General features: G+C 58.4%; 1 protein-coding gene across 1 annotated transcript; it reads left to right on the top strand.

The window, feature by feature from the left end:
* The first annotated feature begins 495 nt into the window (after nt 1–495).
* On the top strand, nt 496–12,987 carry AGT (angiotensinogen). Its single transcript, XM_007173786.2, has 5 exons — nt 496–603; nt 5,288–6,155; nt 9,764–10,031; nt 11,695–11,839; nt 12,507–12,987. Exons 2-5 carry the CDS (start codon nt 5,327–5,329, stop codon nt 12,696–12,698), a joined length of 1,434 nt encoding a protein of 477 aa, XP_007173848.2. The 5' UTR covers nt 496–603; nt 5,288–5,326; the 3' UTR covers nt 12,699–12,987.
* The last annotated feature ends 987 nt before the right edge of the window (nt 12,988–13,974 follow it).

Raw genomic sequence — 13,974 nt, 5'->3', positions numbered from 1 at the left:
GCCTGTCAGAGGTCCTCGCGTGGAGTGGGCGCCCAGTGGCTATTTGGACAACGGCTGGGCCGCTCAGGGCCGTCGGGTCAGATGACCCCCAGGCCTCCTGAGCGGGCCTTTCCCCTTCCCGCTGCGCCCATGAGCCCGCACATCCTTGGGGCCTCTCAGAAGCACACCCCAAGGGGACTCCGGTCCAAGGCTTGGGCGGCTGGCCTCGGGCCATCACATCTGGGGGCCGAGACGCATCACACCACCACTTGGGACACTCCTGTGTCCCACAACAGCAGCCTCTGCTCGGGAGAACTTCAGTAAATGTGTAACTCGACCGTGTACCGGCTCGGTCTGTCAGAGGCAACAGCGTGCATCGATCTCCCTGGCTTCCTGGACGGAGGCCCAGCGTGAGAGTCGCCTGGTCTGGCGTCCGTCCCTCTAGTCGGGCAGCTGCCTGAGGCCCCCACCCCCACGGCCCGGCGCCGTGATGCAACCCCTGTCCCGAGCCTGAACACAGGGCAGCCTGGGAACGGCACGGTCCCCACCCTGCAGACATAAATAGGGCCTCAGCGGCCCAGCCACAGGAAGAGGCCACCCCTGTCTTGGGGACCAGAGTAGAAGGTAAGCGGGAGCCTTCTCCGCACCTACCCCTCTCCAGCTCTCTCCGGCCGGGGGGCTTGTCTGCTGTGGGAGGAAAGCTGGGGGCTCTGCTGGGGGCAGGGGAAGAGCTGCCGGAAGGCCACGGCTAAACAGCACCCAGGACCCAGGCGCCAGGGGCCAGTGGTGACCTGGGCTGCAGCGGACGTTACCACTGAACACGCTGAGGCTGTCTCGTCCCCCAGGCCTGGGCGGTCCTTCCTCTGAGCCCACCCTGGGTCTCACCAGGGGACCTGCTCCCCTCAGCGGCAGGCAGGCTGGCCTCTCTCTCTGAGCAGGGCTGGGTCCTGCAGGGCTGGCCTGGGAGAAGACTCACCGCGGTCAGCAGTCCACTGGGTCCTCTTCTGGCCAGAGGGGCAGCAAGGCTTGTGCAGGCAGTGGAGCTGGGGGAAAGGGCAGGCTCAGTGAGCCCGGGGCTGCGTCCAGGCAGGGCTCAGGGAAGCGGTGGCCTTGTCTCCTGCAGCTCTGTTGAGGCAGTGCTGGCTCTGGTCCTGGGTTCCCTGAGCCTTGGTTTGCTCATCTATAAAATGGAACCAATGGCAACGCCTGGCCTCTCTTGCTCAGGGACTTGCTATAAATTAAGAGTGCTAATACATCCTGAAAGTGCTTCCTAAACTTTAGAATAAACGAAAAAGACACTGTCTTATTATTTTGGCTCATGAGTAGTATAGATTAGTGCTTAAGAGTGTGGACTGTGGAGTCAGGGGCTCTGGGTCTGAATACTAGATCTGTCTCTTACTGGCTGTGTGACCTTGAGCAAGTCTCTGAACCTCTCTGTTCCTCTGCAAAACAGCACTAACCCCTTCATTTAGCCACTACCTGTTGAGTACTTGCTGGCACATTTTGGGGAATGTGAGACACATCAGTGAAGAAAACAGAGCAAGAATCTCACTCCTGTGGGATTTGCATTCATTGCTTAGCATGGCAGTACACACTAAACAGAAGAAATAAAAGAATAACTCAGTGACACAGAGTGTTGCAGGTGACCAGTGCCATGGGGAAGGGAAAGGAGGGCAGGGGGAGTGAGTTCAGAGTGCCAGGCGTGTTGGGGCCAGTCGCAGCATGAAATCTGGTGGCGGCGAGGCATGGGCAAGAAGGTAGGGCTGCTCTGAGGGTTGGAGGACTTGATCCTTGAAATCGCTAGAACAGTGAACCTCCTTATACGTGCCTTAGCTGCCGTCCTCACCGTTATCCTTACGCACAGGGCCCTGATAAGTAGGGAAGCCTAGGAGGAGGGGCTGGTGAAGGGGGAGGCCAAGGACGGGGGGGTGGAAGAGAATGGAACCCAAGGAGAGGGCGTCAGGCCAGGCTGGCCGGGTACTGACTTAGAACCGGGGCTGCAGCCACGGACCACAAGTGAGAGCCAGCAACAGCCTCGGAAATCACCTGAAACGGTGCCGTGCCTCCAGGAAGCCAGCATGGGGCTGCGATTACCTGCCTGGCCCCCACCCGGGACCCTCAGGCCTGTCACTGAAGGAGTGCTCCGCGCTCGGGCCCCAGCGGTTTCTCCGGCGACTTGACTTGCTGTGGCCTTTTACATCCTTTTACACGAGACGTCAGCTGGCAACTTAGGCCCGCGTAACAGGAAGCCCTATAAAGAGGGGAGAATCTTCTGTCCCTTGTTTCCGTGTCGTGTGGTTCCTCGTGAGAACAGTGGGATGTGTCAAATGCCGTGGAAGGAGGGGAGGCAGGGGCTGAGACCGGAGGTCAAAGTTCCCTTGGCAACTCGGCGCCTACAGCAGGGCGAGCACACAACGTGTGGGAGCTGGAGGCCTAGAGCAGTTGCAGTCAGCACGCCTGGGGGAGGAAAGCACGCTGACCGGCCGTGCATGGGTGTGCAGGAACCGTCCAGGCCTCAAGGTGACCTGGAGGCTGTGGTGACGTCCCACAGCTCCAAGGAGGCTCAGGCCAGCTCTGGGAGGGCCGGGGGAGGATGGGGAAGGATGCGGAGGCTGAGCGGTATAGCCTGGTGGTCCAGCACACCCCTTCAGAACAATGAGGGAGGTGTCGTGTAAAAATGGCCAGGAATGAAAGAAGCCATACAGGCAGCATGCATCCTCTCAGTGAGAACCATCGCAGAATAAACGAGCAGAGCTGGCCCAGGAGCTTCCTCTCCCAGGGGTTCGGCCCACTCCCGTGCTCTTGGCCAGAGGTGAGGCTGGGGCAGAATCGCAGGGCTCTTGAGCCAAAAGGGTGCTGGAGACTGTCCCGCCCGCGCCGGGTGACCCGTGTCTAGGGAGAGGTTCTAAACCATTGCGGCACATCGAGTCGCCTGGGAGAACGCGACACAGACCAGTGAAATCCGGCTGTTGGTGGGTGGGGCTTGGTAGGGTGACAGAGCGCCTCGGGGATTCCACTAGCAGGGAAGAGGGAGCTGGTGAGGGGCTGACACAGGTGAGGGATGCCTGGGCTTCCCCGGCCTGAGCCCACGGTGCTTAGTCCCGGCTGCATGTTGAGACCCCTGGGAGACTAAACACCCCTTCCCAGACCCCTCCCCAGGGCCCCTTAGTTAGCATGTCTGGGGGTGAGGCCCAGGTCTTCATAGTTTCTAAGGCTTCCTGGCTGAGTCCCTTGAGCACCGGGGGAGAGTAAAGTAGGTTGGAATCGGATGTCTGTTACATCCTTGCTGTATGACCTGGGGAACATTTCTCCACATCTTGGAACTCCCCTTTGTGTGTCTGCAAAGGAGGGAAACAATTCCTTCCTTACGCGATCGTGTAACGGTTAGATAGGATGATCTATGGGAAAGGGCTTTTGTGAACTGTCACGTACCAAACAAATCTGAGATCTCCATTCTTAGATTATACACCATAGCTGGGAAATGAGGGGAACATTCCCCAGGGGATACTACACAGCTGGATCGTTCTTGCCAGGCTGATTTATAACACAGGAAAAACCTCTGTGTGTGTTAGTCTTGTACTCCAAGCTGGTTTGCCACCTACCCTGGGGCTTGGAGGCCCACAGAGACCTGCTGTCTGCCCCACATTTTGTTCTCTGGGGAAAACTGATAGCCATAACCGTGTGGGCATATTAGCGCCATGGTCTGCCACAAGTACCACACGTTGGGGTCTTAAACAACGGAAATCTATTTTCTCATGATTCTGGAGGCTGGAAGTCCAAGATCAAGGTGTTGGCAGGGGTGGCTTCTTCTGAGGCCTCTCTCCTCGGCCTGCAGGTCTCCTGGCCATCTTCTCCTTGTATTTTCGAGCGGTCCTCCCTCTGTCTGTGTTTTAATCTCCTCTTCGTATAAGGACACCAGTCAGATTGGATTAGGGCCACCCTGATGGCCTCATTTAACCTACATTACCTCTTTAAAGACTCTGTCTCCAAATATAGTCACTTTAAAAAAAATTTTTTTTTTAATATTTATTTATTTTTATTTTTTTGTTTTGGCCATGTTGGGTCTGAGTTGAGGCACGTGGGATCTTTCTTTGCGGCGAGCGGGTTTCTCTCTAGTTGTGATGTGTGGGCTTAGTTGCCCTGCAGCACGTGGGATCTTAGTTCCCCGACCAGGAATCGAACCTGCGTCCCCTGCACTGAGAGGCGGATTCTTAACCACTGGACCACCAGGGAAGTCCCTAAATATAGTCACACTTTGAGGCACTGGGGGTCAGGACTTTGTTGACGAAAATAATCAATAAACAATCTATATTAGGAATAGAAAACTCTTTGATTTGAGCCAAACTGAGGACTATAGCAGGGAGACACGGATACAGGAAGCACGTGAACTGGGTTCCACCAGACAACAAAATAGAGGAGGCTTGTAAAGGCAAAAACTGCAAAATTACATAAGCTGTTTGTCAAGAATTAGGATTGGAACTGGCAAGAAGTAAGGGTGTTTGTTTAGCAAGGATTGGTTGGGGTCCAAAAGGTTGCATAGTTACAAGGGGAGACCTTGAGACCATAACGTTGCAGCTGGCAGCTGCTAGCTGATATTATTTTGAGAATGGCTGGTAGTGTCCTTGAGTCTGTAGAGTTCAGAAATTTCAAGTTCTCAGTGATGCAGGAACATGTCTGAAAGCACATCTGCAGTGGCCACCCAGCTCCATTTTGGATAAGCCAGAATGACTTCCTCATACCTCAATATGTAAACATTTCTTCCATCAACTTCAACATTTGAATTTTTAAATTTTTGCATAAATGTCATGATACTTTTTTACTCAAAGTGTTCCTTTAAAAATAAGTTAAAATGTTTCCATATTACTCTTCTGTTAAACATGCAATTATTGACCAAAGCATCATATCACTAATTAGCACAAGGTAAAAATAACATAAGCCACTCACATATTCTTGAAGAAAAATACTTGCGACATTTTGTGAAAACATTTGTTTACATTTTTTACTTGACTTAATGAACCGTTTCATATTTTTTCTTTAAAATCTACAAATGTCTTCATATTCAGGCATCCTCACCACTCTAAAATTTAAACAAAACCCAAACCCAACCCCAAAATAAAACCCCGCGAAAGCACAACTCAGCCCGTGACAGTGCAATGTGCACCTGGATCATATACACAGATATTTTCCACAGAGCTCTGAACCACTTCCTTTCTGACACCTGTAAGGCATGGATGGATTTCTCCTGTGCCGACTGGTTGCAGGGACTATTGCTAGAGGGCATTCAGTAATCCTCTTTCACCCTTCACAGAATACTTCAGGGTCCGCAGAAGCGAGCACCCCGTCAGAGATGGCGCCTGCTGGCCTGAGCCTGGGGGCCTCCGTCCTTTGCCTCTTGGCCTGGGCTCTCCTGGCCACTGCAGACCGGGTGTATATACACCCCTTCCACCTCCTTGTTTACAGCAAGAGCAGCTGTGACCAGCTGGAGAAGCCCAGTGCGGCGTCGCCCCCAGACCCGACCTTCACACCTGTCCCGATTCAGGCCAAGTCGTCCGCCATGGATGAGCAGGCCCTGCGTGAACAGCTGGTTCGAGCCACCCGGGAGCTGGAGGCCGAAGACCGGCTGCGGGCCGTGAACGTGGGGATGTTGCTCAACTTCATGGGCTTCCACATGTACAAGATGCTGAGCGAGACACGGAGCGCGGCCAGCGGGGCTGTACTCTCCCCGGTGGCTCTCTTTGGCACCCTGACCTCTTTCTACCTGGGGGCCTTGGACCCCACGGCCAGCAGACTACAGGCGTTTCTGGGCGTCCCGGGGGAGGATCAGGGCTGCACCTCCCGGCTGGATGGTCACAAGGTCCTGTCCGCCCTGCAGACCATCCAGGGCCTCCTGGTGGCCCAGGGCGGGGCCGGCAGCCGGGCCAGGCTGCTCCTGTCCACGGTGGTGGGGCTGTTCACGGCCCCTGGCCTGCGCCTGAAGCAGCCATTCGTGCAGGGCCTGTCTTCCATCACCCCTGTCACCCTCTCCCGCTCGCTAGACTTGTCCACGGACCCAGATCTCGCCGCCGAGAAGATCAACAGGTTCATGCAGGCTGTGACGGGGTGGGAGATGGGCAGGCCCCTGACAGGGGTCAGCCCAGACAGCACCCTGCTCTTCAATGCTTACGTCCACTTCCAAGGTAAGGCCAGCCCTCGGTGGGGGGGGCTCTGCCCCCGGCCGGTGCAGGAGGGTGGCAGTTCTTTGTCTGTACGGACTTAATGTCCGACGTCTCAGTTCAGCTGAGCAGGGCTGGGCCTGGAGAGGGGCAGGGTGGCAGATGTGGAGAAGTACCTGGGGCCACCCTCACGGAGGACGAAGTGGTTGCCCCACTAGGCTCCTTGGATGAGCATTGGCCGAGCATCTGCCTCCCCCGCGGCTGCCCTACTATGTGCAGCTCCTGCACTGCATCCTTTTACTTTCATCACTGAATCCCCTTGTGAGGCGGTGAGAGGCGTGATTGACTTTGTTTACCAGTGAGGAAACAGAGAAACAAAGGGACCGCTCCCGATGGTACAGCCACAAGCGGGGGTCCCGGGTTCTAAACTCAGGTCTCGTGGCTCTGTGGCCCAGCTCCACGCTCAGAAGGGACGGGTTCCTGCCTGTTGAAAAGATCAAGGGTTCTCGTCCTTGAGAAGGTCACTATTCCGTGCCAAAATAACCGGTCTGCTTACATCACTTTCATATTGGGAGAGGTTACTACCAAAAAAAATCCCTAGGACACAAGTTGTTCATTCATTCAAAAACAATCGCTGAGGATGTAGTACTTGCAAGACTCCGAGCTGGCGCCTCAGAGGGGACGAGCAGGGAGGCCGCACAGGCCCCGACCCCAGCTTGCTGACTGTGGTTTACCAGAAAGCTGGATCCCGCGGGCCAGTGCCGCAGCCCCAGAGCTGCAGGTAAGGCGCGCTGGGAAGGTGGCCCGGAGCTCAGCGCACTCGGCGAGGGGCGTCACCTGGGAGACGACAGAAGGAAGGCCTGGGAAGTGGCGCAAGGCTGCCAAGGTCAGGGCGAGGAACCAGAACAGGAGCGGCTTTGTTTGGCCTGAGCTCAGAAGGAGAGAATGGGACCAGTGTTAGGCAACGCCACAAAGATGGGTCAGGGCCAGACTTTGAGACTTTGGATGTGATGCTGGGAGTTTGGAGCTGTGGGTGTCTGGGAGCTGAGAGGCAGGCGTTCTGCTCAGAGGTCACCCCTGGCCCGCACTGCGGGGAGCGGAGGCCGGGTGAGTGGTTGGAAGGCTGTGCAATTGCCCGGCAAACTCTCCTGGGAACAGGCCCTGAGGTCTCGGCTCTGTGAACGGAGGGGTGGGCTGAGGAGGCTGCACGTGAGGTGCTATCAGGATGGGCGACTAGCAGAGCCGAGAGACAAGGAAGCCGGCGGTTGGAGGGCAGGGCCGTGGGGACGGGGGGAGGCTGAACAGAGCGCGTCCTTTTCTTACTCTGATAATATCCCGGAAGGCTGAAAATCTGCAAAGAGAAGGCCTCCAGCCTGCCTTTGGGAGCAGAGGGAAGGCGCTAACCCCAGGAGGGCCCAGGTCCCCGCGCTGACAGGTCCCGGGAGCGGAGTCCAGGCAGGGGCCACGCAGCCAGGGGCGGCCGTGGAGGGTGGAGGAGGCCTGTGAGCTCGGCCCGCCGTCCCTAAGAGGCGCCTGGGAGGAGAGCTCAATGCGAAAGGCCTGCCCCCCGAGAGGCAGAGCCAGAGGGCCACTGGCGCCAGAAAGGGCCACACCCGTTTTCCTGGCCTGGCGAGACGTCCTTCATCTCTGGATGAGGACCGGGTGCTGCGTTCTCCCGTGGAGCGGAGAGAAGCGGGCAGCCAGCCTCGTTTCAGACTCCCAGATCTTTTTGGAGGCAGCACCCTTCTTTCCCTTTTCGCTTGTTGGTGGAAAAAATTTAGTCCTTCTTTCCCTATACACTAACCAGCCTCCTGCCAGGTCTGTGGTCCCCTGGGGAGCCAGAGGACGGACACTGCAGCTCCTCGTGCGCAGCCCTCCCGGAAGCCGACCTTGTCTGTAGACACAGGGCTCCGAGGATGGAGGACAGGGCAGAGGTTGGGTGCCCTGGCCACTCCCTTCTCACAAGACCCAGGCTCCCTGCTCCCAGCTCCCTCCCCGCTCTCTCCTTGGAGACCCCAGACTCATTTAAGTCACCTCTGCTCAGATCTCCAAGTGCCAGGTGCCCCGGGGCCACTCTGCGATGGGCTCATCTCTCAACCTCACCTTGTTCTCCCAGGAACAACCACACGATGGGCCGTTCAAGGGGCTGGGAGGACTGCGGAGGGAGGGATACGCTGGTGTGCCCCCAGGTGCCAGCGCCTTCAGCAAGCTGCTCAACAACAGCTGAGCCGGCTGGCAGCTCAGCTCCACAACCCCCATGCCACAGCCCGCCCCTGGGGGTGGGAGGGGAAAGGGAGGGCTCGCCCCCCTCAGGGCGCAGCACAGAGGTAGCACACAGCACTTCCGCTCACATCCACTGGTCACTGGATCGTCTGTCTGTCCCTAGCAGCAAGGAGTACGGAGAAACGTGAAACGATCCTGTACGCTGGTATAACGGTGGACACGCCATTGAGCGTTTGTCCAAACCTGTAAACCATCCAGCACCAGGCGTGAATTGTGTGAACTCTGGAACTCCGGGTGACGATGATGTCGCCACTTCGGTTCCTCAGTGCTACCCAACGTTCCCTCTAGTGGGGATGCTGGCCGGAGGGGGCTGTGTGCTGGGGAGGCGGGAGTAGGGGACGTATGGGAAAGACCTGCACTTTTCTCGCAATTTTGCCGTGAACCTAAAACGGCTCTAAGAAATAAAGTGGTTCTTCTGGTTTGTTGTTTGTTTTTTAAAGTGAGCATGGCAGAGCCCAGGCTTGGGGCCAGGGCAGCTCTGGGTCTGAGTTTACCTGTTTATTAGCAGGGTAGGGTCCTCAAGCTGGTTTCCTTTGTGGGCCTCAGGTTGGGGCCTGGCGTGGACTACGCCTTCAACATTGGCAGTTGGTAGATTCTGCAGGAGGAAGAATTGATGGTCGGGGGTCCTGGGGCTGGTGAACTTTGGGGGCCAGGAAAGTGCAGAGCAGCCTGGGGCTGGGGCAGGGGTGATGCTTTGGTGGGGAGGGGGGAGGGAAAGGGGGGAGGGAAAGGGGAGGGGAAGGGGAGGGGAAGGGGAGGGGAAGGGGAGGGGGAGGGGAGGGGGAGGGGGAAGGGGACGGGAAAGGAGGGGGAGGGGAAGGGGAGGGGGAGGGGAGGGGAAGGGGAGGGGGAGGGGAGGGGGAGGGGGAAGGGGACGGGAAAGGAGGGGGAGGGGAAGGGGAGGGGGAGGGGAGGGGAGGGAGAGGGGAAGGGGGAGGGGAGGGAGAGGGGAAGGGGGAGGGGAGGGAGAGGGGAAGGGGGAGGGGAGGGAGAGGAAGGGGAGAGGGGAGGGGAGGGGAGGGGGAGGGGGAGGGGGAGGAAGGGGAGAGGGGAGGGGAGGGGAGGGGGAGGGGAAGGGGAGGAAGGGGAGGGGAGGGGAGGGGAAGGGGAGGGGAGGGAGAGGGTAAGGGGGAGGGGAGGGAGAGGGTAAGGGGGAGGGGAGGGACAGGGGAGGGGAGGGCAGGGGAGGGGGAGGGGGAGGGGAAGGGAGGGGAAGGGAGGGGAAGGGAGGGGAAGGGAGGGGAGGGGAAGGGAGGGGAGGGGGGAAGGGGAAGGGGTCTGCAGCCCAGCCCTGCACCCCGCCTTCCCTCTCCCAACTCTTCCCTTCCTGTCTCCTGCCGGGTCCCCAGGAAAGATGAAGGGGTTCTCCCTGCTGCCGGGGCTCCAGGAGTTCTGGGTGGACAACACCACCTCAGTGTCGGTCCCCATGCTCTCGGGCATCGGCACCTTCCACTACTGGAGCGACACCCAGAACAACCTCTCCGTGACCCGCGTGCCCCTCAGCGCCAACGCCTGCCTGCTGCTCATCCAGCCGCACTGCGCCCCCGACCTGCGGCAGGTGGAGGCCGTCACCTTCCAGCACACCTTCCTGACCTGGATGAAGAATCTCTCTCCCCGGTACGGCTCCGGGAGACTGCTTGGACCCTCCTGGGCTGCGCCCCTGGAGAGCGGGGAGCTGCACGGGCGGCTCTGCCCGGGCAGTGGGGGGCACGGGTGGGCGTGGGCGTGGTGTGGGCCGAGCCCTGGGCGCCCAGCGGGTAGGGTGGCGATGGTGCCTGAGCACCCTCCACCCAGCAGTGCCCCCTCCGTCCGTGGACCCAGCTCTTGATTTGTCTTCTCTCTCTGGGTGCAGGAGAGGTAGGGGAGGAGGGGGCCCGCTTTTCCCTGTGCTTCCGTTTACCCACAGGACTGGGAGGCCCACGGTCCACACGCCCTCTGAGAGGGGACCTTGGCCGTGTGTGATCCGCTGCATTCCAACAGCTTCCGGGGGACGGACTTTCCAGCAGCACTGGGACCCCTTCAACAGCCCTGGGAGCAGGGGGGCTTTCTCGGGGTGCTGCTCGACTCCAGGACTCCCCTAGTTTGCTGCCTGGGTCATCTGCTCCTCTTTCCTCCTGTGACGGGAATAAAGTAACTCCCCTCCACTGGGGCATTAGACTTGCTTACATATCAGGCCCAGAGCAGCGGGTCCAGAAGTCTGTTCTGAGACAGGCACCAAGGGGCACAGAGGGCCTCCTGAGGTCAACTCTTCTGAAGTCATTTTTTAAAAATTGTGGTAAACACATAACCTAGAATTTACCACCCGAGCCATTTTTTAGTGTATATCTCTGTGGCATCAATACCTTCATATTTTTGTGCTACCAACCATCCGTCTCCAGAAACTTTTCATCTTCCCAAACTGAAGCTCTGTCCCCATTAATCACTAACAACTCATTTCCCCTCCCCGCAGCCCCTGGCGACCACCCTTCTACTTTGTCTCTATGAATTCGACTCTGCTGTGTACCTCCTATAAGTGGTATCATATAGTATTTGTCCTTTTGTGTTGGGCTTATTTCACTGAGCATAACGTTCTCAAGGCTCATGCATGTTGTCTCATGTGTCAGAATGTCCTTCCTCTCTGGGGCTGGAGAGTATTCCATTGTGGGATCTGCCACGGTCTGTTTACCCACCCATCCGCTGATGTACACCTGGGTCACTTCCACCTTTTGGCTGTTGTGAATAGTGGTGCTCTGGACATGGGTGTACTGTCAACCCTGTAAGGGTTTGGGACATCGCTGGAAACATCTATGGGCTCTCAGGTTGCCCAAGGAAGGCAGAGGTAGTACATGGAGGTGAACTGACTTGACATAAGTGACATGCCCGGCACAGAGGCTGACATTGTACCTTCTCCCCCTCCCACGGGGAGCTCACCACTGAAAGGTAGTCAGTGAGACACGACGCGTTATCTTAGAGGACAGCGTTTTAAAATTAACCGAGTATGCTTTCAATGCAGCCAACTTAAAAAAGGAGTAGAAAAAAGAATAGACAACTATTCACATCAACCCCCAGAGAGCACCGTTGTTAAATACTGTACATCCCTCCCACAGAATTTCAAAGAAAATGAAGGGTTTTTTTGTTGCCATTTGTTGCTGAAAATTTTCCCGAGACACCCTAGCTGGGTGAGGGTGGCAAACGCCCCCTCCTTCGGGGACACATGCCACTCGGCTTCCCGGGTCTTCCGTGAGTTCGGCGTGGCCTGGGGCTTCACAGCGGGAGCGGTAACCGTGTGTCGTCTCCCCAGGGCCATCCGCCTGACCGTGCCCCAGCTGACACTGAAAGGGTCCTACGACCTGCAGGACCTGCTTGCCCAGACCAAGCTGCCCACCCTGCTGGGCGCCGAGGCGAACCTGGGCAAAATCAGCGATGCCAGCCTCAGAGTTGGAAAGGTACCGTGCCGCCGGCGTCTGTGCCTGACGTGGGCTCTGTGTGTTCCCGGAGTTGGGAGGCACGGGCGGGAGGGACACAGAGGAGGCCCGGTGGGCAGGAGGAGAGAGGGGAGTGCATGGCCGGGCGGCTGGGGGCCCAGGGTGGAAGAGAAGTGACCAGAGCTCTCTGGGGCTTTCCAGGGGCAGCTGGAGGGCAGCAAACCTCTCCCCACCACGTGCTCTGGGCTCTGTCCCACCTGGCCCAGCCTCGGGTCCTCCCCAGATCCTACAGCAGGGTGGGGACCGGGACCAGGAGAGTAGGGCCTCTAGGCCGGCTGCCGGCCCTACCACACAGCTCCCGGCTTCAGGGACGCACTTAGCAGTAGATGGACGGTCCAGGGGCACAGGGGGCGACGGACGCCCGCAACCGAGAAACGCCTGCATGCTGGGAGGGAGGGGAGGCCGGGCGGCTCACAGTCGTGGGCCCGGAGCCCTCTGCGCTGAGTTCACAGAGAGAAGCACCCGCCGCGGACAGCAGGGGAAGGTGGAGACGGGCGGGTTTGGGAGACACTTTGGAGAGGAGCCGTCACATCGTGTGAGCCGGGCCGAGGGAGGGTGGGCAGGCTGGAGAGTGGTCCTCCCCGGGGCCCGGCCTTCAGGAGCGACCCCCAGTCTCGCTGCTTTGCAGGTGCTCAACAGCGTTCTCTTTGAGCTAAAAGCAGACGAGGGAGAGCAGCCCACGGAGTCCGCACCACAGCCCGCTGGGCCCGAGGTCTTGGAGGTGACCCTGAACAGCCCATTCCTGTTGGCCGTCTTGGAGCGAGACTCAGCCGCCCTGCACTTCCTGGGCCGCGTGTCCAACCCGCTGAGTGCCGCATGAGGCCCGCCGCCCGTGTGTCACCGCCGGTGTCACCACCCGTCCCCGTTCTCTTCCACGGAGTCCACCGGGGGCCGGGAGTGGCCGCTCCTCCTGGGAAACGCGCGCTGTGTACAATGAGCATCCTCCTCGGGCGGCTGGGGGGATGCAGGGCCATGAGCCGTGTTCTGTACAGGCCACTGCTCCTGAAGGAGCTTGAACACACCAGCTTGTCTGTGAAACCGAAAATGGTTTCCTTTTTCATCGAGGACAGAAATCGGGCTTTAAAATTAAAACACCCCTTTCTCGTTGCCCCAGGCTCACCTTTGGCTTACTGAGTGTGACGATGACCTGCAAGTGGTCCACGATGCGTTCCTTTCTCCGGGTTTCTCAGTTTTTCTTTCCCCTGATACTTGTGGTTTTTGAAAAACACACGACGAAAAAAAACACAAGCGTCTGAATGTACGTTAGACTGTAATCCCATAGCTGACTATCCCTGCGTTATTAATAAATGTCTTGCAACAATAAGCAAAAATGAAAAACTCTTTCACTCAGCAGCAGCAGGACAAATGTGTGCAAAGTAGCTGACAGGCTGTACCGACAAAAGGGCCTTTTAGGCCTTGGAGCCGTGTTTGGATGGGGCTTTCATGGAAGGCACAGGCTGTCCTCAGCCTCATCTGGACAAGTTCCAGGTGATGGTGACCAGCTGCGCACACCCCGCTGGGAAGCACTGGGCGGGGGACAGCCGGCGCCCGTCCTCCCGGACGCCCCGCGGGATTGCTGTTCACGCTGTGCCTGGGATCCCAAGATGGAGAGAGAAATTGTCACCCATGAACGTGGGCACACGCCTCGCAGTCTGCTGAGTGCCTGCCTGCCCCCCCACTTTCTAGATCTCAGGCAGAGCCTGAGAGGGAGGTGGGCCCTCGCAGGCCGGCCACACAGAGCACCTTCGGTCCCTAAGCCGTCTAAGTCTAAGCCGTCTTGAAGCTGAAGCGTGGCCACTATCCATAAGGGCCAAGGAGCAGGGGAGGGAGCCGGAGGCTCGAGGGCTGGGAGTGGGCAGCGTCTTTGCTCTGCTTGTAGGAGCTGCCCCGCCCACCCCAGACTGGGCCCCTGCAGCCGCTCCAAGGGCCCGGCTCTTCCAGAGGGAACTGTGGTGATGGGGTGGGCGTCTGCTCCTTGGACCACCCAGGCCGGCAGGGGACAGCAGCTCAGCTTCTCTCCCCACACGCCCAAGCCCCCCTCTGTAGTCAGAACACCTCTCCCTAGTTTCGATGTCAGGGGAGACCGCTGTCCTTCC

Source organism: Balaenoptera acutorostrata, chromosome 16 (assembly GCF_949987535.1).
Source record: "Balaenoptera acutorostrata chromosome 16, mBalAcu1.1, whole genome shotgun sequence".
NCBI classification, from domain to species: domain Eukaryota; kingdom Metazoa; phylum Chordata; class Mammalia; order Artiodactyla; family Balaenopteridae; genus Balaenoptera; species Balaenoptera acutorostrata.
The sequence above is the reverse complement of the archived record's forward strand: the minus strand, read 5'-3'. Positions and strand labels throughout refer to the sequence as shown.

Excerpts from the sequence above, each read along its gene's own strand:
- AGT (XM_007173786.2), top strand. The coding sequence starts at position 5,327 with ATGGCGCCTGCTGGCCTGAGCCTGGGGGCCTCCGTCCTTTGCCTCTTG. Across the intron at positions 6,156-9,763 it reads TGCTTACGTCCACTTCCAAG|GAAAGATGAAGGGGTTCTCC; the intron begins GTAAGGCCAGCC and ends CCGGGTCCCCAG. Across the intron at positions 10,032-11,694 it reads ATGAAGAATCTCTCTCCCCG|GGCCATCCGCCTGACCGTGC; the intron begins GTACGGCTCCGG and ends TCGTCTCCCCAG.